At 64.6% G+C, this 23,581-nt stretch overlaps 4 protein-coding genes across 16 annotated transcripts in view; 3 read left to right on the top strand and 1 right to left on the bottom strand.

The window, feature by feature from the left end:
* Nucleotides 1–1,502, top strand: part of XPO7 (exportin 7) — a 32,925-nt gene extending 31,423 nt beyond the window's left edge. For all 10 annotated transcript variants that reach the window (NM_001012942.2, XM_015297373.4, XM_046903370.1 and 7 more), the window contains one exon: nt 23–1,502. In NM_001012942.2, the coding sequence (NP_001012960.2) occupies nt 23–116 (94 nt within the window). In that variant the 3' untranslated portion in view covers nt 117–1,502. The remainder of the gene's footprint in view (nt 1–22) is intronic.
* An 80-nt stretch (nt 1,503–1,582) lies between these two features.
* PBDC1 (polysaccharide biosynthesis domain containing 1) lies at nt 1,583–3,802 on the bottom strand. Its single transcript, XM_025142796.3, has 6 exons — nt 3,753–3,802; nt 3,579–3,644; nt 2,776–2,835; nt 2,531–2,671; nt 2,331–2,442; nt 1,583–1,703 (listed from the first exon to the last, which is right to left on the bottom strand). The coding sequence occupies exons 1-6, from the start codon at nt 3,768–3,770 to the stop codon at nt 1,600–1,602; spliced, it is 501 nt and encodes a 166-aa protein (XP_024998564.2). The 5' UTR covers nt 3,771–3,802; the 3' UTR covers nt 1,583–1,599.
* Nucleotides 3,803–3,988: 186 nt separating this feature from the next.
* Nucleotides 3,989–5,749, top strand: NPM2 (nucleophosmin/nucleoplasmin 2). The gene is made up of 10 exons (XM_015273920.4): nt 3,989–4,022; nt 4,127–4,194; nt 4,278–4,363; nt 4,642–4,749; nt 4,829–4,922; nt 5,034–5,158; nt 5,262–5,290; nt 5,387–5,423; nt 5,527–5,592; nt 5,687–5,749. The coding sequence occupies exons 2-9, from the start codon at nt 4,137–4,139 to the stop codon at nt 5,569–5,571; spliced, it is 582 nt and encodes a 193-aa protein (XP_015129406.1). The 5' UTR covers nt 3,989–4,022; nt 4,127–4,136; the 3' UTR covers nt 5,572–5,592; nt 5,687–5,749.
* Nucleotides 5,750–8,119: 2,370 nt separating this feature from the next.
* DMTN (dematin actin binding protein) lies at nt 8,120–22,697 on the top strand. Of its 4 annotated transcripts, none has more exons than XM_040651515.2 (17): nt 8,120–8,219; nt 12,293–12,356; nt 12,511–12,567; nt 12,837–12,911; nt 14,133–14,288; nt 14,384–14,428; nt 16,064–16,160; nt 16,287–16,343; nt 16,423–16,575; nt 16,666–16,775; nt 17,862–17,967; nt 18,073–18,137; nt 19,335–19,383; nt 19,503–19,510; nt 19,678–19,737; nt 19,841–19,921; nt 20,578–22,697. In XM_040651515.2, the coding sequence occupies exons 3-17, from the start codon at nt 12,550–12,552 to the stop codon at nt 20,689–20,691; spliced, it is 1,194 nt and encodes a 397-aa protein (XP_040507449.1). In that variant the 5' UTR covers nt 8,120–8,219; nt 12,293–12,356; nt 12,511–12,549; the 3' UTR covers nt 20,692–22,697. The 4 variants fall into 4 exon arrangements, 3 of the variants coding, with proteins under 3 accessions (XP_040507449.1, XP_040507448.1, XP_024998577.2); XR_005841494.2 differs by lacking the exon at nt 8,120–8,219 and adding an exon at nt 9,839–9,865 and having other exon boundaries at nt 19,503–19,576; nt 20,578–20,669; XM_040651514.2 differs by lacking the exon at nt 8,120–8,219 and adding an exon at nt 9,839–9,865.
* Nucleotides 22,698–23,581: the final 884 nt, after the last annotated feature.

Genomic DNA, 23,581 nt, shown 5'->3' with positions numbered 1-23,581 from the left:
TAACGCTGTGCCTCTCCCTCAGGTTCACGCAGAACCTGTCGGCGTTCAGACGGGAGGTGAACGACTCCATGAAGAACTCCACCTACGGAGTCAACAGCAACGACATGATGAGCTGACGGCTCCCAGCTCCTCCTGCACAGCGCAGCATCTCTTTGGCCCGGCCCAGAGGGGTTCCCGTTTTCCGATGGAAAGAAAAGAAGGGGCGTTTTCTAATCCCTGCTCTCCCCCGGGGCTGAGCTGCGGCGCTGCTTTGGCCCCGCGCTCCACGTCCATAGGGAGGAAGGGAGCAGGAGGGGTTGCTCGGCGGGGCAGGGTGCTTCTGTTTCCACGGGAGGGGGTGGAAGGGCAGCAATCACTGCGCCAACACGGCGGCCCCCGACCCGCACACGTCGGCTGCAGCCCCGCCTTGTATAAAACATGTACATTTTTTCATAAACATTTTGAACAAGGTTTATATTGACTCGAGGTTTAAGAAAAAAAAAAAAAGAGAGAAAAAAAGGAAAAAAAAAATTAAAAAAAAAAAAAAAGGAAAAAAAAAAAAAAAACCCACACGAAACACACACAGAAAAATAGAAAAGAAAAGCAGTGTGATTGCAAACGTTTCTCCGTAGGGTCCCGGTGCAGCGCCGAGGGGCGGTGTGTGCGAGTGAGGAAGCGCGGCCTGCAGGGGCCGGGTGGGCGAGGGGGAGAGACCACCATAGGGAGAGAGAGAGAGAGAGAGAGAGAGAGAGAGAAAGGGAAGGAAACAAAAACAAACGGGCAGAAAACAAAACGAACCACAGCCAAAAGCGTCCCCTGAGCCCCACCGTGCGCTTCTGTTCTCCTTCAGGCCCTTAAAGCAAAGCGCTCACGGCCTCCCGTCCCGCCCTCCTCGTTAGGATCTCGAAGCCATGCCGTGTGCTCCCATCCTGCTTGCTCGTGGGTGTCCCCCCTTTCCTTCCCCCCCCCCCCCCCCGGTGTAGCAATGTCAGCCCGCTTTGGCAATGCCCCCCCCCGAAATGGGGTCCCCCACCCCGCAGGAACACCGCAGTGGGCGCAGCCCCTCAGAGCACAGCCTGGGGGGCACTGCAAGGACTGCCCCGCGTGGAGCGTTCACCCCCTGCAAAAAGAGCCCCTTTCCTTCGGGTTTTGTCTCTCTCAGTCACCACCTGAACGTTCTGGATGTGAAATCTGCTGACAGAGGAAGGGGGGGGGCGGGGGGGACGCGTTGGCCTCCTACTTTACCCACTGTTGTTGCTGCTATTGGTGTGCGCCCTCTGCTCAGCTCCCCCACCGCTCCGTCCTGAGGGTCTCCGTTCTCATCCCACCCCTCCTCCCTTCGTTTCCTTCCCATTTCTTTTCCCTCCTTTTTGTTTCTGGTTGGTTTTCCTCCCTCCTTTCCTCCGGCGATTGCGTGTTGGGTCCTTTTCCGCGTGAGCCGATTGCTGGTTGACTTGTAAGGGTGTTTGCTGCATACAGTGTAAGCATTGTGACTGCAAATAAACTTCAATGGTTTCTACTGAGCTGCCTCCACTGCTCTGGGGGGGGACGTGGGGGGGGTGGGAGGTATATGGGGGGGGGTCACAGACAGAACGACTCCGGGTGCGGTGCTGACGAGGTTTATTTGCTGTCCCCCCGCTGCTGCTGGCTGCTGTTGTAGATGGTGCTGTTGTGGCCCTCCCTGTTGCGAGCGATCTCAATGGCGAAGAACTGAATCCTGGTGGCTGGGAGGGGAGGGGGGGCGTCAGTGGGGGGCGGTGGGAGCCCCGGCTCAGGGGTGAAGGGGGGGGGTACCCAGCTGGGCCCATGGATAAAGGACGGGGGGCACTGGTAGCCAACTGGGTGGTGATGGGGGATACTGGAACCCATCTGTGGCCATGGATGAAGGACGGGGGGAGGTGGTACCCAACTGGTGCTGTAGGTAAAGGATGGGGGACAACGATACCCAACTGATCCCATGGATAAAGGATGGGAGGCACCCGTGGATAACGATGGGGAACGTTGGTACCCAACTGGGCCCATAGATAATGATGGGGGATGCTGGTACCCAACATGGATAAGAAAGGATGGGGGATATACGGGTACCCAACGGATCCCATGGATGAGGATGGGGGATGCTGGCACCCAACTGGGCCCACGGATAAAGGACAGGGGACAGTGGTACCCAACCGGTGCTACGGGTAACGATGGGGGATGCTGGTTCCCAACTGGGCCCACAGATAAAGGACAGGGGGCAGCAGTACCCAACTGCCCCATGGATAAAGATGGGGGATAGGGGTACCCAGCCGGGCCCGTGGATAAAGGGGGGGGGACGATGGTACCCAACAGCCCCCCGGATGGGGTCTCCGTACCGAAGATGGTGTTCTCGGGGCTGTACCCCCCCCGGCAGTCCAGGCGCAGCAGAGTGCCGTAGTTGAAGTCCTCCACCACCCCCTCGAATTGCAGACAGAACGGCCGCCACTTCTGTGGGAGCAGCAGTGCCGGGGGGGGCTCACAGCCCCCAACCCCATCCACGCGTGGGGATGTGTGTGAGACCCCCCCCGGCACCCACCTCCTTCGCCGGCTCTGATTTGAGGTCCTCGGGGTCCAACACGTCCACCCGCAGCCCCCCAAAGGCCTTCCTGAACTCCCCATAGATCTGCTCGTCCACTTTGGTGAGCGTCAGGAATTTGGGGTCCACCGAGGAGATGAGCTGTGGGGGATGGGGGGGGGGGACACAACACGGGAGATACGGCCCCACCCGTTCTTTATGGGGGGGGGTCCCCAGGTTGGGGCACAGCCCCTACGAAGCCTTACATTGAAGTAGACCTCGGCGTGCTGGGAGGCGCGCATCGCCCACAGCATCTCCACGTTGGGCTGCGGGGACAGCGCAGCGTCAGTGGGCCCCCCCATAACCCCCACCCCATAACCCCCACCCCAGTACACCCCCCCATAACCCCCACCCCATAACCCCCACCCCAGTACACCCCCCCATAACCCCCACCCCATAACCCCCACCCCAGTACACCTGCCCATAACCCCCACCCCATAACCCCCACCCCAGTACACCTGCCCATAACCCCCACCCCAGTACACCCCCCCATAACCCCCACCCCATAACCCCCACCCCAGTACACCCCCCCATAACCCCCATCCCAGTACACACCCCCATAACCCCCCACCCCATAACCCCCACCCCAGTACACCCCCCCATAACTCCCCCACTCCCCAGTAACCCCCCCACCCCAATAACCCCCACCCCACCACCCCCCCATTCTCAGCTCCCACCCCCCGTACCCCCATATCCCCAGTATTGCTCCATTCCCAGCACCCCCCCATACCCCTCCCACCCCCAGAACCCCCCTATCCTCAGTACTCCCCAACCCCATCCCCCCCCCCAGCACTCCCCTGATACCCCCTAATTCCCCCCCCCCCCCAAACTCCCCTCTATATCCCACTGTACCCCCCCCACTACCTCCCTTGCTGCCCCCCCCCGTATCCCACAGGTACCCCCCCCAACGCCCCCCTATGTGCCCCCCACGTGCTCCACTCAGTACCCTCCCCCCTCTTGCTGCCCCCCCCCCATACCCCCCCAATCCCCCCCCGCGCCCCCCACTCACATCGTTCCCATACGCCTCAGCCGGCAGCGATAACGCGTGAGCGGCCGCGGCGGCCTCACCGGGACCCTACGGAGGTGGGGGGGGGGGGAGAGGCGGCTCAGGGACCCGCACCCCCCCACAGCCCCCCACAGCCCGGACCAAACCCCCCCCCCGACCCCCCCCCCCCCACCCCACCAGCGCCGCCGCCGCCATCGCTCCACGCCGGAGGGAGTGCGCATGCGCGTGGGGGGGCGGAGACTGAGGGTGGCACATGGCTGTGTTGGGGGCGGGGGGGGCAGGGAGTGCAATGGAGACGTGGGGCGGGGGGGGGGCTCAGGTGTACGCAATGATCACCCGCTGAGAGCCGGGTGGAGGGGCACCAATTAACGGGGGGGGCTCCGTGCCCCTATAAGCGGCCCGGTGGGCGCGGGGGGGTAATGCTGCTTTGCTGCTGCGGTGCTCGGGGTGAGTCCCGGCGCTGTGCCCACAGCGCGACGTATGGGCGGGGGGGTCTCGGATAAGTCTGAGCCCCCCCCCCGGTGCTCTTCCTCCCCTTCCCCCCCCCCCAGCCCAGGCGCGATGTCCCTCACGGAGAGCATTGAAACCAAATCCGAGAAGCCCATGTCCTTCATTTGGGGTGAGCTCCCCCCCCGCCCCGGTGTAAGGCACGCTTTTTGGGGGGGGGTCTCAGTCTGACCCCCCCCCCCCCGATGTACGCAGGGTGTGAGCTGAGCAGCGAGCGGAGCTCCTACACCTTCCAGGTGCCCGAGGAGTGGCAGTGCGAGCAGCAGTTGGCGCTGCGCACGGTGCGTCCGTGGGGGGGGTCCTATGGGGGGGGGGGGTCCTATGGGGTTGAAGGGGGTCCTATGGGGAGGGGGTGGGGGGTCCTGTGGGGGGGGGGCCCTATGGGGGAGGGGTTGGGGGGGTCCTGTGGGGGTGGGGGGGTCCTATGGGGAGGGTGGGGGGGGGGTCTCTGGGGTTGGGGGGGTCCTGTGGGGGGGGGGGGTCTCTGGGGTTGGGGGGGTCCTGTGGGGGGGGGGGGTCTATGGGGTTGGGGGGTCCTATGGGGGGGCTCTCTGCGTAGATCTGCCTCGGCGAGAAGGCGCGGGATGAGTTCCACGTGGTGGAGGTGGTGCCGGCCGAGGAGGGCGCGGTGCCGTTGGCTACGCTGAAACCGTCGGTGCTGCCCATGGTGAGCCCCGATGGGGGGAGGGGGGGGGGGGGTGGGGGGGGGCCGCTCTGCTGCCCCGCGTCTTCTCTTTGCGTTCCAGGCCACGTTGGTGGGAGTGGAGCTGACACCGCCCGTCACTTTCCGGCTCCGCGCGGGGTCCGGCCCGGTGTACATCAGCGGGCAGCACGTGTCCCGTAAGCGCTGGGGCTGCGACCCCCTCCCCATAGCGACCCCCACCCCCGCGACCCCCTCCCCCATAGCGACTCCCCCCCCACGGCCTCTATTCCCCCCCCTTCCCCCTATAGTGGTGCCCGACCTGTCCTGGGAGGAGGAGGAGGAGGAGGAAGAGGAGGCGGAGGAGGAAGAAGAGGAGGAGACCCCCGAGGTGCCCCCCCGGGGCCAAGTGGCCAAAAAGGGCCACGCCGCCAAGGTACCCCACCACGACCCTGCGCTGAGCCCCCCCACCGCTCCCCTCTCTATGGGGGGGGTCCTGACAGCCCTCCCCCCCCATCTCTTTTTGCCCCCCCCTACAGAAGAGGCGACTGGAGAAGGAGGCTGAGCTGTGAGTACAGCACATGGAATCCCCCCCACCCCATCCCTGCTGACACCCCATAACCACCGCACCCCATAACCACCGCCCCCCATTCTCCCCACCCAGGAACAACGCCTCCCCCGAGGAGCCCCTGCCCAGCAAGGTGAGGGGCTGCACCCCCCATCCCATCCCATTCCCCCCCAGTGCTTTGCTGCCATGGGTTGGCTGTGATGCTGTGCCCCCTTTTTCTTCCCTGTTCCCCATAGGGCCGAGGAGGCGGCCGTGGCAGGAAGGCAGCAGCGAGGAAATGAGCTGCAATGGGTGCTCACCAGGTAGGATGTCACCCCCCCCCCCGCCCCCCCCGTGCCCCATAGCCCCACATTGTGGGGTGCCCATCTGTGAGGCCCTCTCCCCTTTTCCTTGCAGGTTTTGCTGCAGGAGAGATCAGAAATCTGCTCTTCTTCCCCCAATAAAGGCTCTGTTTTGCAATGGGGGCTCTCTGTGCTTGGGGGGGGGGGGGGGGGGGGGTTCAGGTTTGTCCCCCATCCTGGGCTCTGTTTGGGGTGAGGGGGTCCTCCATCAACCCCCCCCTCATTATGTCCTATGTGGGGTGCTAAGTGCCACAGGGAACATCCCAACCCATTGAGCTGGCTGGGGGGCAGGCATGGGGGGGGGTCTGCAGCATGGGGGGCAGTGCTGTGCCACTCATTGGCCTTAAGAGGGCCCCCCCAGCCCCAAAGGCACTCCTTTAGGGCTGCCCCCACCCCACCAGTGGGATGATGGCTGCTCAGGACCCTCTGCCCCAGCCTGGGGGGGGCACATGGGGGGGTGATGACAGCTGTGGGGTCATCCCACATGTGGGATGGGGGGGTTATTGGGAGGTGATGGCACTTTACACTGTGAGACCACTGGGTTTGCATTCCTGCCCTGGAGGTGGGAAAGCAGCAGGGAGGGGGGGAGGCTAATTAGTCTCATTAATTAGCGCTGCATCCATCCCGTGGTGTCCTTATTGCACAGCTGCGAGCAGTCCTATACTGCTGCCCCATGTGCAGCCCCCCCCCATAGCTGTGCTATAGGGCAGCCCCTCTCCATGGGGCTCCTTGACCCCCCCCCCCCCCCCCCCCATAATCTCTGAGCTTTGTAGGGGTTTTTTTTTGGGGGGGGGGGGGGGGGGGGAATGGTGCACAGCAGCACTGCTGTGGGGCATCCATGGGGTCACCCGGTGGGTCCCTCTCTGTGTCCCTATGGGGAGCGCTGGGTATGGCCGCTGGGGTCCCATCGGAGCACCCCATGGTACCCCACATCCACTGCCTCACACTTTCACCTCTGCCCCTCCCACGGGCTGAGACCCCCCCAAACCCCCCCCCCCCCTCCCCGTGGTCTCGAGGTGTGCAAGGACCCAACACGTGTAGGGCTGCGGCTGTCTGTCCGGCCATGGAACCCCACGGACCCCTCCCCACCCCCCCAAAAACCAACAGCTGCTGCGGTGCCACCGGGGCTCAGAGATGGGCTCAGAGATGCGCTCAGCCCCCCCTCCCCCCCCCCCCCGGTAATTAACGCCTTTTAATTGCTCCGCTGTTTCCTTCCAGTCAATGTTAGGCGTCGTCCTTTGGATGTGGGAACCGCGGTGCCAATCAAAGCCGCCTCTCCTCTACCCCAGTCCGGGACATCCCATGTTTGTCTGTCTGTTTGTCTGTCTGTCCGTCCGTCCTTCCCTCCCCCCCCCCCCCCATCCCTGCGCTCCCGGCGCGGTTCGGTCCTTCACCCCATCGGACGGAGCATCGCAGCGGTACCCATCGCCCCCTATGCCCCCCCCCCCCCCCCATTTCCTTTTAGGGTTTTCCCCTTCCTCCTTTCTCTTCTCGACCCCCCCCCGGACTGAAGGGGCTCGGAAGGGTGAGTCCTTAATTATGGCCGGGGATGGCAAACCCTCCCTGCTCCTTTCTTATGCATTGAGGTGAGAGATGGGGGTTTGGGGTGGGGGTTTGGGGAGAGAAAGTGCTCTGGAGGGCATCCCAGAGCCACCCCTATGGGGGGGGAGGAGGGGGAGTGCATCCGGGGTGCAGTGCTCGGCCCACATCAGCATCCTCGTGTGGGGGGGTACCCAAAATCAGGGGTGTCTGGAACTGGGGGTGCCCAGGAGCGCAGGTGTACCCATTAGTGGGGGGTACCCCGCATCGAGGGGTGCCCGGAGGGGGCACCCGGCCCCCAGGGGGGGCACAGTGTGGCACGGGCTGCCTGGAACTGTGGGTACCCATTGCCAAGGGGTCCCGGTGCCCGGGGGGGGTACCTCCCATAGGGGGTCTCCCAGTGCCACGGGGAGGTTTTGCATCATAGAGGGATGCACGGTGCCAAAGGGTCCCCCGTCCCCAAAGGGGTCCCGGGGTTTCCCAGTGCCACGGAGTCCCTGGCACTGAGGGATACTGAGACCCCATAGGGCTCCCCAACACCAAGGGGTCCCCAAAGGGGTCCCCATCCCCCAGGGATGCCCATCGCTCAGGGGTCCCTGGATCCAGCGGGTATCCAACACCCGGGGATACTGAGACCCCATAGGGCTCCCCAACACCAAAGGGTACCCAGAGGGGTCCCCATCACTCCGGGGTCCCTGGAACCAGCGGGTACCCAACACCCGGGGGGTCCCCGCGGGGTACCCCGCCCCCGGGGCTGCCCCCTGCGACCCCACCCCACCAGAGCAGCGCTTGGGGCAGGGGGCGGCCGCAGCACAGCCGGGCTGCAGGCGTCGCATCCTCCTCCTCCTCTTCCTCCACCTCCTCCTCCTCCTCCTCCCGCGAGGCCGCAGGCGGCTCCCGCACACCCTCAGCGCTCGGCTGCAGCCGGTTGCGGCGGGAGGCGGTCGCTGTAGCAACGCGGTGCTGCGCAGGGGAGGGATGCGGGGCGCGGGGATGGCACCCGGCGGACGGGCGGAGCGGCGCGCGGGGGGTCCCGCTCTGCACTGAAGGTACGGCCCCGCGCCCCCCCATCTCATTCCCGACCCCCCCCCCCCCCCATCGCCGGGGCCCGGCTCTGAAGGGCACGGCAGGGATGCGGGGTGACCCCACGGGGGCTGTTGGGAACGCATCCGTGCGTTGTTTTGGTGGATGCACAGCATCTGGATGGGGAGGGGGGGGGGGATGGGGGAGGGGGGGCGTTGCTGTGTTGCTGCCGCGGTGCTGAGCCCGCAGCTGGAGCCGGTGGTGCGCGGGAGGTGCCGGGCAGCTGCTGCGGTCGTTTTCACGCTTGAGAAACTGGGTTAGAACGGGGGGAGGCGGCTGCGGGCCGGGCTGCTGGTGGGAATGGGCCTGGGGGGGGGGCGGGGGGCGCGCCGGCACTGCGGGGCTGTGGGTGGGAGGGGGGGGGGGGGTCGGTCTGTGAGCTTCGGTGGCCTCGGAAGGAGAGGGTGCACGAATGCATCCCTGCGTGAGCATCCCCGGCTGTGCGGCCCCAGGGGTGCATCTCTGTGTGTGCAGCGCCAGCTGCAGCTCTTTGCACGCAGCCGTGTGTGCGTCCTCACACGTGCAGCCCCCCCCCCCCCCCCGTGTATGCACCCCTGTGTGAGCGTACAGCCCTGGCGCATGCAGCCTCATGCATGCATCCCCATGGGTGCAGCACCATGCATGCATCCGTGCACATCCCCACCCACGCAGCCCCTCCTGCATCCATCCCGAGGGTCTCCTTTGAGCCCGGGGGGAAACTGAGGCAGCGCTGAGTGCAGCTGCATGGAGAGGCCGCGCAGCAGCAGCAGCTCTGTCACCGTGCATCCCCTGCAGGGCGCCGGGAGCAGCCCTGAAGTCCCCGCGCTGCAGCACCGGTGCAGCCCCAATGGCGCCGTGCTGCGTTCCGTGCCGGATCCCAGCGCTGGGGGGGCACGGAGGGGGGGGGGGGGCGCAGGATTTGAGGTGCAGAGGGTGTGCTCTCGCATTGCCCGGCTCTGTGCTGCACGCAGGGTGGGGCAGCAGAGGTCGGTGGCGGGGGGGGGGGGGGTGCAGCACAGCCCCCCCAGCTCTCTGCTTTGGGCCCCGCAGCTGGAAATCCTCTGTGCCTTCCCCTCCCCAACCCCCCCCAAAACCCGGATCGATGGGGGGGGGGGGTGCTGACCCCCCCAGCTCTGGCGTGCACCGACCCTCACCCGCATTTTGCATCAGGGCGACGCTGGGGAGCAGCGACCCGCCCTCCCCATTTTGCATTGCGGGGTGCAGACCCCCCCCATTTTCCCCCTTCCCCCCATCCCGCCGCCCCCCCCCCCCGCTGAATCGTGCACCGGAGGGCGACGCAGCGCTCCGTCCCCTCCCTCTTTGTGCCGGGGATGCGCCAATACTGCTTCGTCATGATGCCGCCTAATTCTCCTCTTGTTCCGAAAGCGACTGAGCCAGCAGCAGCGCTGCCCCCCCCCGCACCGCCCCCCCCCCGCACCGCACCGCGCTCTTATCTCTGTGCGGCCGCTCCCGGCGTTGCGCGATACGCGGCCCCAGGAGCGCAGGGCGGGGGGGGGGGAAGAGGGGGGGGTTGCAGAGCGGCGGGGGGGGGGAGTTTTGCAGCAGGGTGGGCCGCTCCCCCCCCTTTTCCCACCCTCCCCCCCCCGCCCCGCAGGCCGGAGGTGTGCGTTAGGTGAGTGGCGTCGCTGCGGTGGTTCCGTTAATTGCGTTCGTTCGCGGCTGCCGCGCTCGTGCTGTTGTTTGTTGTGGTCTTTGGGGTGGGGGGGGGAGGTAGGAAAGGGGGGGGGGGAGAAGTGAGGGGGGGGGGGGGGCGCAGCTCTGCTTTTCGTCCTTTATTTTTCCTTGGGGGGAGCTGTAGTGCGCTGCTGTGCTCGGGCGTAGCCCCGCGCTCAGGGCTGGGCGGGGGGGGGGGCAAAGAGACGGCGTGGGCGGTGACCCATGGAGGGAATGTGGGGTCATGGAGACGTGGGGGTGCACCCCCCAACCCCCCCCCCCCCAACCCCCAAAGCACAGTGGCTCTGCCGGGGCTGCGCCTCCACCTGTTTCACCCCCGGGACCCCAGGGGACCTCCTTGCCCCACTCCTTCGGGCTTCCCGACCCCCTTCCTTGGGGACCCCCCCATCCCCTGGGGACACCACAGCCCCCCCCCCCCCCCCCTTGGGGCCATCGGCACCGATGCTCCCAACCACACCGGCGCAGTGAGTTTGTGGGGTCTCAGCCCTGCTTTGGGGGAAAGGGGGATCGATGCTCCCTGCACTGCAGCGCGGTGTGGATATGGCACTCGGGATCTCGCTTTGGGGCACGCTATGGGGCTTTCCCCCACCCCGAGCGCGCTGTGGGGCCGTGGGCGTTCGGGGTCGCTGGTCATGCAGGGCTAAGCCTGCTCAGAGCGGGGCCGCCAGCTGCCACCTCACCCCATCCCACCCCCGCCGGGGGGCCGCCCCATAGCGACGGCCTCGTGGTGCCCGCAGCGCTGTGGGGCGTCGCACGGCGCCGGGAGGTCGGGGTGCGCCGGGATGGGGGGCGTCCCCACCTCTGCCCGGTCCCTGCGGGCCCCTCCGCGTGCGGGATGAGCGCCTTAATCCCACCCTAAGCCCGGATTAGGTGCCACGTGAGCCCGGGCTGCGGCGTGGCCATCGGGGCCGGGGGGGTGCGGGGGGGGGGGGGGGGGTCACACGACCCCCAAATCCCGAATTTAGGGCTTTGTGGGGGCCGGGATGGTGCGGTGCCACCCCTGAGTTTGGGGCTCGTTGGGGGGAGGTGGGAGCACGGAGGGGCTGAGGAGGGGGGATGTCCCCTTTGCGGGGGGGGGTGGGCTGTCACCTCCCCCCCCCCCCCACACAGGATGGGGAAACTGAGGCCCGCGGTGCCCCCCGGGCGCGGCTCCCACCCCTGGGGATGGTGCGGAAGGGACGGGGCTGAGTGGGGGGGGGGAATCGGACACCCGTGAGCCGCGATCGAGTTGCTGCCCCGGCGGCACCTCGAGGTGGGGGGGGGGGATGGTGGGGGGGGTGTTTGTTCCGTGCTGGGGGGGAATGGGAAGTGCCGGATGTCGGGAAGCGGCTGCGTGGGGAACTTCTGACCCCGCTGTGCGCCCCCCCCGTCCCCAATGCCGGGAGCCGCGGGGCGAGCGTGGAAACGGCGGTGTGTGCTGAGCTATGGGGGGGGAAGGCTGTGGTGTTCCTCCTGGGGGGGCTCTCGTAGGGAGGGGGGGCTCTTCCTGCTGCTTTGGGGCGGGGGGGGGGTGCTGAGCCTGGCGCTTTGCCCGGCGCTGAGTGCTGATGGCTTTGGCGGCTGTGAAATGTCAAATCCGGATTTCCCCGTGTTGGGGTCGGGGGGGGGTGGGGGGGGGGGGCAACACCTCTGCGTCACACCAACGCCCCCCCCCCCCGTCCCCCCCCCTTACGCGGTCCGTCCGTCTGTCCATCCATCCATCCATCCCCCTGCCCGTCTGTCTGTCCCCCCCCCCAGCAGCACCCTCAGTGTGCCCCCCCCAGCGCTGTGCACCCTAACCCCACTCCTGGCCCCGAACCACGGCCACCCCTTATCGCCAACCACCTGCGGGCATTGGGGGGGTTGCTGTGGGGTGGCAGCTCCGTGTGCCCCATAGATAACATCCCCTATCCTGGGAGGGGGGGGGGTTATATTGCTTTCCTCATCCCTCTGCTTCCTGCACCCCCCCTTCCCCTACAGACCGCACCGTGGGGGCTTTGGGCTGTGGGGTTTTGGGGCAGCCCCACCGTGGGGGCTTTGGGGTGCGGGATTTTGCGCTGTGGGGGCTGTAGGTTTGGGGCCTCCAGCCCGGCACGGGGTTATTCCCGGCACGAGGTGTTTTCCCCGCTGCTCTCCCACCCCATAGGGGGAAGCTGGGAGGAAAATGGGGGAACTTTCTCCATTGTTGGCCCCGTTGTGGGCTGGGAACCCCCCCTGCTGCTGCTGGAGCCTTCTGGAGCGCGGTGACAAAAGGGCCCCGTTCATCCACGGGCTCTGCTCCTCTTCAGCCCTCGTCAGCATCCCCGTACCCACAGCCCCGCGTTCGGACCCCGCTCACCCCCCCTTCCCCCCCCTTTCCCCCCCCCCCCCTTTGGATCCATTGCAGCAGCAGCACCCGCAGCCCAGCGCCCGCGCAGCGCCCAGAGGGATGCGGACCCACAGACACAGCGGTGAGTGGGGGGGTCCCGACCTCCCCCTCCCCCAATCGCATCCCCTGCACCCCAGAGCGGCCCCACAGCCCCTCTTCCCAATGGGGTTACCCCACCCACGGATGGGTGTTGGGATGCAGGGGTGCTCACCCCAAAATCTTTGCTCCCCTTGCAGGACCCTGTGACTGACGCAGCCCCCCCGGCGCACAGCTGAATGGAAAGGGTGCAGAAGGTAAGGGGGGGGGCTTGGGTTTGTTATATGGGCGCTTATGGGACGCTTCCTTGCATGGCTATAGGGCAGCCTTCCTCGTCCTCGTCCTCCTCCTCCTCCTCCTCCCAGCCTGGCAGCCCCATCTAGCGGCTCCTCTCCACGCATCCCCAACCCCCGCATCTCAGTGCTGCCCTCCCAGCCCACCCCACATCGTTGCGCCCCATCGTGGGCGTCCCCACACCCTACAGAGAGCGCTTTGCCCCACACGTCCCCCCTTTTTTCCCCCCCAGCAACCGCTGACCTCCCCTGGGAGCGTCTGCTCCTCGCGCGGCTCCAGCGTCCCCGGATCGCCCTCCAGCATCGTGGTGAGCTGCGTCCCTCCATGGGCACCCCCAATGTTCCCATCCCGTACCCCAAAATGGTGGCGTGTTCCCACCCTTCCATGGATACCCCCAACATTCCCATCCCATACCCCAAAATAGTGCCATTATCCCATTTCTCCATGGACACCCCCAATGTTCCCATCCCAAACCCCAAAATGGTGGCGTTATCCTATTGCTCCATGGACACCCGCAACATTCCCATCCCAAACCCCAAAATGATGGCGTTATCCCACCCCTCCATGGACACCCCCAATGTTCCCATCCCATACCCCAAAATAACAGCATTATCCCACCCCTCTATGGACACCCCCAACATTCCCATCCCATACCCCAAAATAGTGCCATTATCCCATTTCTCCATGGACACCCCCAATATTCCCATCCCGTACCCCAAAATAACAGCATTATCCCATCTCTCCATGGACACCCCTAATATTCCCATCCCATATCCTAAAATAATGTCATTATCTCTCTCCTCCATGGACACCCCCAATGTTCCCATCCCATACCCCAAAATAATGGTGTGCTCCCACCCCTCTATGGACACCCCCAACATTCCCACCCCGTACCCCAAAATAACAGCATTATCCCACCTCTCCATGGACGCCCTCAATCTTCCCATCCCAAACCCCAAAATAATGGCGTTATCCTATTGCTCTATGGCCCCCCCCCAATATTCCCATCCCATACCCCCAAATAATGGCATGTTCCCATTCCTCTATGGCCCCCCCCAATATTCCCATCCCATACCCCAAAATGATGGTGTGTTCCCACCCCTCCATGGACACCCCCAACGTTCCCATCCCATACCCAATAATAATGTCATTATCCCATCCCTCCGTGGACACCCCCAACGTTCCCATCCCATACCCCAAAATGATGGTGTTCCCATCCCTCCATGGACACCCCTAATATTCCCATCCCATACCCTATAATAATGTCATTATCCCACCCCTCCATGGACACCCCCAACGCTCCCACCCCGTACCCCAAAATAACAGCATTATCCCATCTCTCCATGGACACCCCCAACGTTCCCATCCCATACCCTATAATAATGTCATTATCCCATCCCTCCATGGACACCCCCAACATTCCCATCCCATACCCTATAATAATGTCATTATCCCATCCCTCCGTGGACACCCCCAACGCTCCCACCCCATACCCCAAAGCGCCGACGTTCCCCCCCCGCCCCCCCAGGCCAAGATGGACAACGAGGTGCTGGGCTATAAGGACCTGGCGGCCATCCCGAAGGACAAAGCGATCCTGGACATCGAGCGCCCCGACCTGATGATCTACGAACCCCATTTCACCTATTCCCTGATGGAGCACGTGGAGCTGCCCCGCAGCCGCGAGGTGAGGGGGACCCCGGACCCCAAATAGCCGCCCGGGGGCGGAAATCCCAAAAGGATGGAGGGGTGCAGGAATAACGCGCTCCTTCCCTCCTGCAGCGCTCCCTGTCGCCAAAATCCATCTCTCCTCCTCCGTCCCCAGAGGTGAGTAATGGGGTGTGGGGATGGGGTGGGCTGTGGGGTGAGGGTATGGGGTGGGTTGTGGGGTGCGGGGATGGGGTGGGCCATGGGGTGTGGGTATGGGACAGGCTGTGGGGTGCGGGTTTGGGATATGCATGGGATGGGCCGTGGGGTGCGGGTATGGGACGGGCTGTGGGGTGCGAGTATGGGGTGGGCTGTGGGGTGCGGGTATGGGGTGGGCTGTGGGGTGCGGGTTTGGGATATGCATGGGATGGGCCGTGGGGTGCGGGTATGGAATCTGCACAATGGGATGGGCAATGGGATTTGGGTATGGGATATGTGTGGGATGGGCCGTGGGGTTTGGGTATGGGACAGGCCGTGGGGTGTGGGTATGGGATGGGCTATGGGGTGCGGGTATGGGACGGGCTATGGGGTGCGGGTATGGGACGGGCCATGGGGTTTGGGTATGGGGTGGGGTGTGGGGTTTGGGTATGGGATGGGCCGTGGGGTGCGGGTATGGGATCTGCACAATGGGATGGGCCGTGGGGTTTGGGTATGGGATCTGCATGGGATGGGCAGTGGGGTTTGGGTATGGGATCTGCATGGGATGGGCAGTGGGGTTTGGGTATGGGATATGCGTGGGATGGGCAATGGGATTTGTGCATAGGATCTGTGCAATGGGATGGACAATGGGGTTTGGGTATGGGATCTGTGCAATGGGATTTGTATATGGGATCTGCGCAATGGGATGGGCAGTGGGGTTTGGGTATGGAATCTGCATGGGATGGGCAGTGGGGTTTGTGCAATGGGATTTGGGCATGGGGTGGGCAATGGGATTTGGGCATGGGATGGGGAATGGAATGCGCATGGGATGGGGAATGGGACACATATGGGATGCACAATGGGATGCGCCATGGGACGTGTATGGGACATGTATGGGATGCACCATGGGATGCGTATGGGGTGCACATGGGTTGTGTATGGGACATGTATGGGATGCACCATGGGATGCGTATGGGGTGCACATGGGTTGTGTATGGGACATGTATGGGATGCACCATGGGACGTGTATGGGATGTGTATGGGATGTGTATGGGATGCACAATGGGACGTGTATGGGATGCACATGGGATGTGTATGGGACGTGTATGGGATGCACATGGGATGTGTATGGGACGTGTATGGGATGCACATGGGACGTGTATGGGATGCACATGAGATGTGTATGGGACATGTATGGGATGCACAATGGGACGCACAATGGGATACACATGGGACATGTATGGGATGCACATGGGATGTGTATGGGACCTGTATGGGATGCACAATGGGATGCGTATGGGATGCACAATGGGATGCGTATGGGACGTGTATGGGATGCACATGGGATGTGTATGGGATGCACATGGGATGTGTATGGGATGCGCCATGGGACGTGTATGGGATGCACATGGGATGTGTATGGGATGTGTATGGGATGCACATGGGACGTGTATGGGACGTGTATGGGACGTGTATGGGACGTGTATGGGACGTGTATGGGATGCACATGGGATGTGTATGGGATGTGTATGGGATGCACATGGGATGTGTATGGGACGTGTATGGGACGCGCCATGGGGCGGTGCTGAGCGCCTCACCCTCTCTGTTCCCCCACAGATGATCCGGGAGTGGTTGGAGAGTCGGACCCCCGGCAGCGCCTCGCAGCCCCCCCCCCGCACACCCCGCAGCAGCGTGCAGCACTTCCACCGGCCCGGTACGGCCGCGGTGCCCTCACCCCACAGCCCCACAGCCCCACAGCCCCACAGCCCCACGGCGTACCCACACCGGGAGCACCGGGATGGGGAGCTTTGGGGTTTTCCCATCCCCGACCCTTTTTCAGAGACCGACACGACGGAGCTCAACATCTACAAGAAGCCCCCCATCTACAGGCAGAAAGGTGGGGGGGGGGATGAAGGGGTTTGGGGGCGCCGTGGGGCTCCGTGCCGTGCGCCGCCTCACCCCATTGCGCCCCACAGACCCCCACCCCGCGGCGCCCCACGGGAAGCATCTCATCGAGGATCTGATCATCGAGTCCTCCAAGTTCCCGGCCGCGCAGCCCCCCGACCCCAACCAACCCGCCAAGATCGAGACCGACTACTGGCCGTGCCCCCCATCCCTGGCCGTCGTGGGTAGGTGGGGGTGTATGGGGGTGGGGGGGGTATGGGGCGGGCGCCCCCATGGGTGTGGGGTTGGGCGTCACGGCCCCTTTTGTGCCGCAGAGACGGAGTGGAGGAGGCGGATGGCCTCGAAGAGAGGGGAGGAGGAGGAGGAGGATTTGACGGAGGAGATGAAGAATCTGCGGGAGCTCCAAAGGAGGGAGCTGAGCAAGGTGGGGTTTGTATGGGGTGGGGGGGGGTTTGGATGGGGTGGGGGGGGATGCATATGGGATGGGATGTGGGTGGGATGCGCCATGGGATTTGTATGGGATGGGGATGGGATGCGCCATGGGATTTGTATGGGATGGGGATGGGATGTGCCATGGGAGGGGGATGGGATGGGGATGGGATGTGCCATGGGAGGGGGATGGGATGGGGATGGGATGTGCCATGGGATTTGTATGGGATGGGGATGGGATTTGTATGGGAGGGGGATGGGATGTGCCATGGGATTTGTATGGGATGCACATGGGATGCGCCATGGGATTTGGATGGGATGGGAATGGGATGCGCCATGGGATTTGTATGGGATGGGAATGGGATGTGCCATGGGAGGGGGATGTGCATGGGGATGGGATGTGCCATGGGATTTGTATGGGATGTGCATGGGATGCTCCATGGGATTCGTATGGGATGGGGATGAGATGTGCCATGGGATAGACGTGGGATGTGCATGGGATGTGCATGGGATGGGATGCGGGTGGGACGTGCCATGGGGTACACCTGGGATGTACATGTGATGGGATGGGATGTGGGGTTTGTATGGGATGGGGATGGGATGTGCCATGGGATTTGTTTGGGATGGGGATGGGATGTGCCATGGGATGCATGTGGGGGATATACTTGGAATGGATGTGCCATGGGATTTGTATGGGATGGGGGTGGGGTGTGTATGGGATGGGGATGGGATGTGCATGGGATGTGCTATGGGATGGGGATGGGATGTGCATGGGATGTGCTATGGGATAGGGATGGAATGTGTATGGGATATACATGGGATGGGGATGGAATGTGTATGGGATGTGCTATGGGATGGGGATGGGGTGTGTATGGGATGTGCTATGGGATGGGGATGGGACGTGTATGGGATATACATGGGATGGGGATGGAATATGTATGGGATGTACATGGGATGGGGATGGGATGTACATGGGATGGGGATGGGATGTACATGGGATGGGGTGTGTATGGGATGTGCCACAGAGTACATATGGGACGCACAGTGGTCAGCGCCCCCCCTGCATCCCTTCGCCCCATAGGTGACCTCCAACCTGGGGAAGCTGATCCTAAAGGAGGAGATGGAGAAATCTCTCCCCATCCGGAGGAAAACCCGCTCGCTGCCGGACCGGACGCCCTTCCACACGTGTAAGTGGGGCGCCGAGACCCCTTTTATGCTCTCAACCCCCCCCACCCCCCCATTGAGACCCCTTTTATCCCCCCCCCCCCCCGACCACCTCTTCTCTCCCGCAGCGCTGCATATGGGCGGCTATAAGAGCTCCTCGCTGCCCGCCTCCGGCCGCAGCACCCTCACCAGGGTGAGTGGGAACACAGACCCCATAGCGCCGGGATTGGGGTCGGGGTGGTGGTGGCACCTCCGGGTTTGGGGTTGGGGTGGTGGTGGTACCTCCGGCTTTGGGGTCGGGGTGGTGGTGGCACCTCCGGGTTTGGGGTCGGGGTGGTGGTACCTCCGGCTTTGGGGTCGGGGTGGTGGCACCTCCGGGTTTGGGGTCGGGGTGGTGGCAGCACTGGGTTTGGGGTCGGGGTGGTGGTACCTCCGGCTTTGGGGTCGGGGTGGTGGTGGCAGTGCCAGGGTTGGGGTCGGGGTGGTCGTGGCACCTCTGGGATTGGGGTCGGGGTGGTGGTGGTACCTCCAGCTTTGGGGTCGGGGTGGTGGCAGCACTGAGTTTGGGGTCGGGGTGGTGGTGGCACTGGGTTTGGGGTCGGGGTGGTGGTGGTACCTCTGGGATTGGGGTCGGGGTGGTGGTGGCACCTCCAGCTTTGGGGTTGGGGTGGTGGCAGCACTGAGTTTGGGGTCGGGGTGGTGGTGCTACCTCTGGGATTGGGGTCAGGGTGGTGGTGGTACCTCCGGCTTTGGGGTCGGGGTGGTGGTGGCACTGGGTTTGGGGTGGGGGTGATGGCAGCTCCAGGGTTGGGGTGATGGCAGTTGTGGGTTTGGGGTCGGGGCTGTGGCACTGTTGGGGTTGGGGAGCGGTTCCAGTGCTGGGTTTGGGGTCGGGGTGATGGCAGTGCCAGGGTTGGGGTGGTGACAGCACTGGATTTGGGGTCGGGGTTGTGGCACTGTTGGGGTCAGGGTGGTGACGGCACTGGATTTGGGTTTGGGGGCAGTTCCAGTGCTGGGTTTGGGGTTGCGGTGGTGGCACTGTTGGGATGATGGCAGCAGTGGGTTTAGGGTTGAGGTGTTGGTGCTGCTGGGTTTGGGGTCGGGGTGATGGCAGTTCTGGGTTTGGGGTCCGTCTGATGGCAGTGCCGGGGTTGGGGCGGTGACAGCAGTGGGTTTGGGGTCAGGGTGGCAGCAGTTCTGGGTTCGGAGTTGGGGTGGTGGCACTGTTGGGTTTAGGGTGGTGATACCTCCGGGTTTGGGGTCGGGGTGGTGGCGATGCTGGGTTTGGGGTCGGGGTGGTGATACCTCCGGGTTTGGGGTCAGGGTGGTGATACCTCCGGGTTTGGGGTCGGGGTGGCGCTGCTGTGATGCTGTCCCGGTCCCTTTGCAGCTGCAGTCGGCCGAGTTCAGCTCAGCGAGCAGCGAGAAGGGGAGTCCGGGTGAGCAGCGCACTATTATGGGATGGATGGGACATCCCTGGGGAGGGGGCTGTGGGGGGGGGGGGGGGTTTGCCATCGCTTTGGGGTCGGGGACTGATCTGTGCCGCTCTCTCTTGTAGGGCTGCAGGTGAGCGCTCAGCCGGAGGACGGAGAGTGATGGGGACAGAGGGGTGACGATGGGGTGATGTATGGGGTGATGTATGGGGTGATGTGGGGGGGTGGGGGCTGTGGGGGGGGTATCCGGGGGTGGTGCCCATCGCCGTGACCCCATATGGGGGGGTTTTGTCCCTACAGAACGGCCAACGCGGGCGCATGGACCGCGGCAACTCATTGCCCAGCATGCTGGAGCAGAAGGTGAGCAGAGCGGGGCGGTGGGGGGGGGGGGGGGGCGATGAGGTTGGGGTGATGGACCCGGGGGGGAGGAGGGGGGTCTCACGTCGTCCCCCCGTACCCACAGATCTACCCCTACGAGATGCTGATGGTGACAAACAGGGGGAGGGTGAAGCTGCCGCCCGGCGTGGACAGGACCAGGCTGGAGGTATGGGATGGGGGGGGGGGGGGTTGGGGTCAGTGGGATGTGGGGGGGGGGGGTCAGTGGGATGTGGGGGGGGGGGTTGGGTCAGTGGGACGTGGGGGGGGGGAGATTTGGGGTCAGTGGGATGTGGGGGGGGGGAGGTTTGGGGTCAGTGGGATGTGGGGGGGGGTCAGTGGGATGGGGGGGGGTTGGGGTCAGTGGGATGGGGGGGGGGGGAGGGAGTTGGGGTCAGTGGGACGTGGGGGGGGGAGATTTGGGGTCAGTGGGGGGGGAGGGGTTTGGGGTCAGTGGGATGTGGGGGGGGGGTTGGGTCAGTGGGATGTGGGGGGGGTTAAGGTTAGGGGGGGGTTTGGGGTCAGTGGGATGTGGGGGGGGTTTGGGGTCAGTGGGACGTGGGGGGGGGAGATTTGGGGTCAGTGGGGGGGGGGGTTGGGGTCAGTGGGATGGGGGGGGGGTTTGGGGTCAGTGGGATGTGGGGGGGGGTCAGTGGGATGGGGGGGGGGGTTTGGGGTCAGTGGGATGGGGGGGGGGGGGGTTGGGGTCAGTGGGATGTGGGGGGGGTTTGGGGTCAGTGGGACGTGGGGGGGTTTGGGGTCAGTGGGACGTGGGGGGGGGGTCGCAGCACCCTCTGATTGTTGTGCCCCCCCCCCCCCCCCCAGCGGCACCTCTCCAGGGAGGATTTCCTGCGGGTGTTCGAAATGCCCCCCGAGGAGTTCGGCAAGCTGGCGCTGTGGAAGCGCAATGAGCTGAAGAAGAAAGCCTTCCTCTTCTGACCCCCCCCATCCCCCCCCCGCGCCGTGTATCGCTTTAGGGCTCCCAGCCGGGTTTAACAGGACCCCCCCCACCCCCCCCCACACACACACACACACACACCCCCATCGCCCCCCCCGCCCTGCGGTGCCCCCATCCCCGCTCCCCCTCCTGCAGGAAAAAAGGGCTCCGCCGCCCCCCCCCCCCCCCACAGCCCCATGGGGTGATGGATGGGGGGCACACACAGTTCCTCCTGGGGGGGGCTCTGTGCTCTGTGCCCCCCCCCAGAGTCAGCACCCAGGGGTGCTCCGTACCCCAAAGGTCTTCACCCATTGGCCCCAAAAAGGCGGGGAGCGCCTGCGGGGTGCAACTCACTGCCTGACCCACGGCTCTGTGACCCCCCCCCCCCCCCCCCCCAGACCCTTTTAACACCCCCGGCCCCTCCTGTGCCACCATCCATTCACTGCCAAATCTGCCCGGCCCCACACGGAGGGCAGCGCTGGCATTGGGGGTGGGGAGTAAATGGGGTTTGGGGGGGGGGGGCGCAGAGGCTGAGTTTGGGTTGTGTCTTTTGGGCTGCAAAGGGCCACGCAGTGGGGCAGGCAGTGCCCTGGGGGTCGCAGCTGCAGCAGGGCAGGGGGGCCATGCAGTGGGGCCATGCAGTGGGGCAATGGGGTGTTGCAATGGGGGGGGGGTGCAGCGCAACAGAGCAGTGCTGCAGGGTTGTGGGGTGATGCAAAGGAGGGTCGCTGCAGGGCAATGAGGCGCTGCAATGGGGCGATGCAAAGGGGGCTGCAGCAGGGCAGTGGGGCGGTGCAATGGGGGGTTGCAGCGGGGCAGTGGGGTGATGCTGCAGGGCAATGGGGCAGAGCTGCAAGACAATGGGGTGATGCTGCAGGGCAGTGGGGCGATGCAGTGGGGGCTGCAGCAGGGTGATGGGGTGATGCTGCAGGGCAGTGGGCGATGCAATGGGACGGTGCTGCAGGACAGTGGGGCGATGCAGTGGGGCGATGGGGCAATGCAGTGTGGTGATGTTGCAGGGCAATGGGGCGATGCAATGGGGAGATGCTGCAGGGCAGTGGGATAACGCAGTGGGGGATTGCAGCAGGGCAATGGGGTGATGCTGCAGGGCAAAGGGGCAATGCAGTGGGGTGATGCGGTGGAGTGATGCTGCAGGGCAGTGGGGCGATGCAATGGGGGACTGCAGTAGAGCAAAGAGGCGATGCAATGGGGCGATGCTGCAGGGCAGTGGGGCAATGCAATGGGGGATTGCAGCAGAGCAATAGGGTGATGCTGTAGGGCAGTGGGGCGATGCAATGGGGGGGTTGCAGCAGAGCAATGGGGCGACGCTGTAGGGCAAAGGGGTGATGCAATGGGGGACTGCAGCAGAGCAATGGGGCGATGCAATGGGGCGATGCTGCAGGGCAGTGGGGCGATGCAATGGGGGGTTGCAGCAGAGCAAAGGGGCGATGCAATGGGGCGATGCTGCAGGGCAGTGGGGCGATGCAATGGGGCGATGCAGCAGAGCAATGGGGCGATGCTGCAGGGCGGTGGGGCGATGCAATGGGGCGATGCAGCACAGCACAGCACTGCAGTGCACGCAGTGCCAGCAGGGCAGGGCAGCTCTCGATGGGGCCGGCAGGGCCGGGCAGCACCTCCCCCCACAGCCCCCCCACAGCCCCCCCACAGCCCCCCCACGGGCACACGGCTCGGGCAGAGCCCCCCCAGCCCCCCACCCCCCCCACACACACTTTCTGCCTCCAACCCCCGCCGGGATGTAACGAATGTATTCGGGATCCGCTCGGCCCCATTCTCTGCCTTTCACCGCTACCGGACGGACATCGGTGGGTGCGGATGGACACAGCGGGGCCGTTTTGGGGCCGGGACCCCCGCCGTTCACTTTCGATGTTTTCGTTGGGTTTAATTTCATTTGCCGGTGTCGGACAGTCCGTGTGAGAGTGATTTTTTTAATTCTTCTATGATATTTTTTTTTTTTGGTTGGCTTCGAATTAAAGGTGAAAAAATGGCATTCCCAGCGCCCCCCCCAACCCCGCCTTCCTCCCCCCCCCCCTCCTCCTCCTCCTCCCCCTCCCCGTCCCGGTGCCGCCGCTCCGATCCGCGTTCGGCCCTACAGATGGCGGTGGTGCTCCGGGAGGGATCCGACCCCTCCTCCGGGGCTCTCTATGGGGCGGTGCGGCCGAAGCGGGTCGGCAGTGCGGGGTCGGAACCGCCGCGATGTGAGCGCTGCCCCCGAGCCATGGACCGGCAGAGAGGTACGGGGGGAGTATAGGGGGTGGGTATAGGGGGTGAGGGTATGGGGTGGGTATAGGGGGTGTGTAGGGGAGGGGGAGTATAGGGGGTGAGGGTATGGGGTGGGTATAGGGGGTGTGTAGGGGAGGGGGAGTGTGTGGGATGAGAGTATAGGGGGTGAGGGTGTAGGGGAGGGTGGGTATGGGGTGAGTATAGGGGGTGTGTAGGGGAGGGGGAGTATAGGGGGTGAGGGTATGGGGTGGGTATAGGGGGTGAGGGTGTAGGGGAGGGGAAGTATAGGGGGTGAAGGTATGGGGTGACAGTATAGGGGGTGAGGGTGAAGGGGAGGGGTGGGTATAGGGGGTGTGGGTGTAGGGGAGGGGTGGGTATAGGGGGTGAGGGTGTATGGTGTGAGTATAAGGGTGTGGGGTGTAGGGGAGGGGGAGTATAGGGGGCGAGGGTATAGGGGGTGAGGGTTGTAGGGGAGGGGGAGTATAGGGGGTGAGGGTATGGGGTGACAGTATAGGGGGTGAGGGTGAAGGGGAGGGGTGGGTATAGGGGGTGTGGGTATGGGGTGGGTATAGGGGGTGTGGGTGAAGGGGAGGGGTGGGTATATGGGGTGTGGGTATGGGGTGGGTATAGGGGGTGTGGGTGTAGGGGAGG

The sequence above is a fragment of the Gallus gallus genome, chromosome 22 (assembly GCF_016699485.2).
Source record: "Gallus gallus isolate bGalGal1 chromosome 22, bGalGal1.mat.broiler.GRCg7b, whole genome shotgun sequence".
NCBI lineage: Eukaryota > Metazoa > Chordata > Aves > Galliformes > Phasianidae > Gallus > Gallus gallus.
Note: the sequence above shows the minus strand (reverse complement) of the source record. Positions and strands in the feature narration are given on the sequence as shown.

Bases quoted from the DNA above. Each gene is read 5' to 3' on its own strand.
- PBDC1 (XM_025142796.3), bottom strand. The intron at 2,836-3,578 runs GTGAGTGGGGGG...CTGTCCCCGCAG, and splicing joins CTGAGGCGTATGGGAACGAT to CCCAACGTGGAGATGCTGTG. The intron at 2,672-2,775 runs GTAAGGCTTCGT...CATCCCCCACAG, and splicing joins ACGCCGAGGTCTACTTCAAT to CTCATCTCCTCGGTGGACCC.
- NPM2 (XM_015273920.4), top strand. From the start codon at position 4,137: ATGTCCCTCACGGAGAGCATTGAAACCAAATCCGAGAAGCCCATGTCC. The intron at 4,195-4,277 runs GTGAGCTCCCCC...CGATGTACGCAG, and splicing joins GCCCATGTCCTTCATTTGGG to GGTGTGAGCTGAGCAGCGAG. The intron at 5,159-5,261 runs GTACCCCACCAC...CCCCCCCTACAG, and splicing joins AAAAGGGCCACGCCGCCAAG to AAGAGGCGACTGGAGAAGGA.
- DMTN (XM_040651515.2), top strand. The intron at 14,429-16,063 runs GTGAGTAATGGG...GTTCCCCCACAG, and splicing joins CTCCTCCTCCGTCCCCAGAG to ATGATCCGGGAGTGGTTGGA. The intron at 16,576-16,665 runs GTAGGTGGGGGT...TTTGTGCCGCAG, and splicing joins CCCATCCCTGGCCGTCGTGG to AGACGGAGTGGAGGAGGCGG.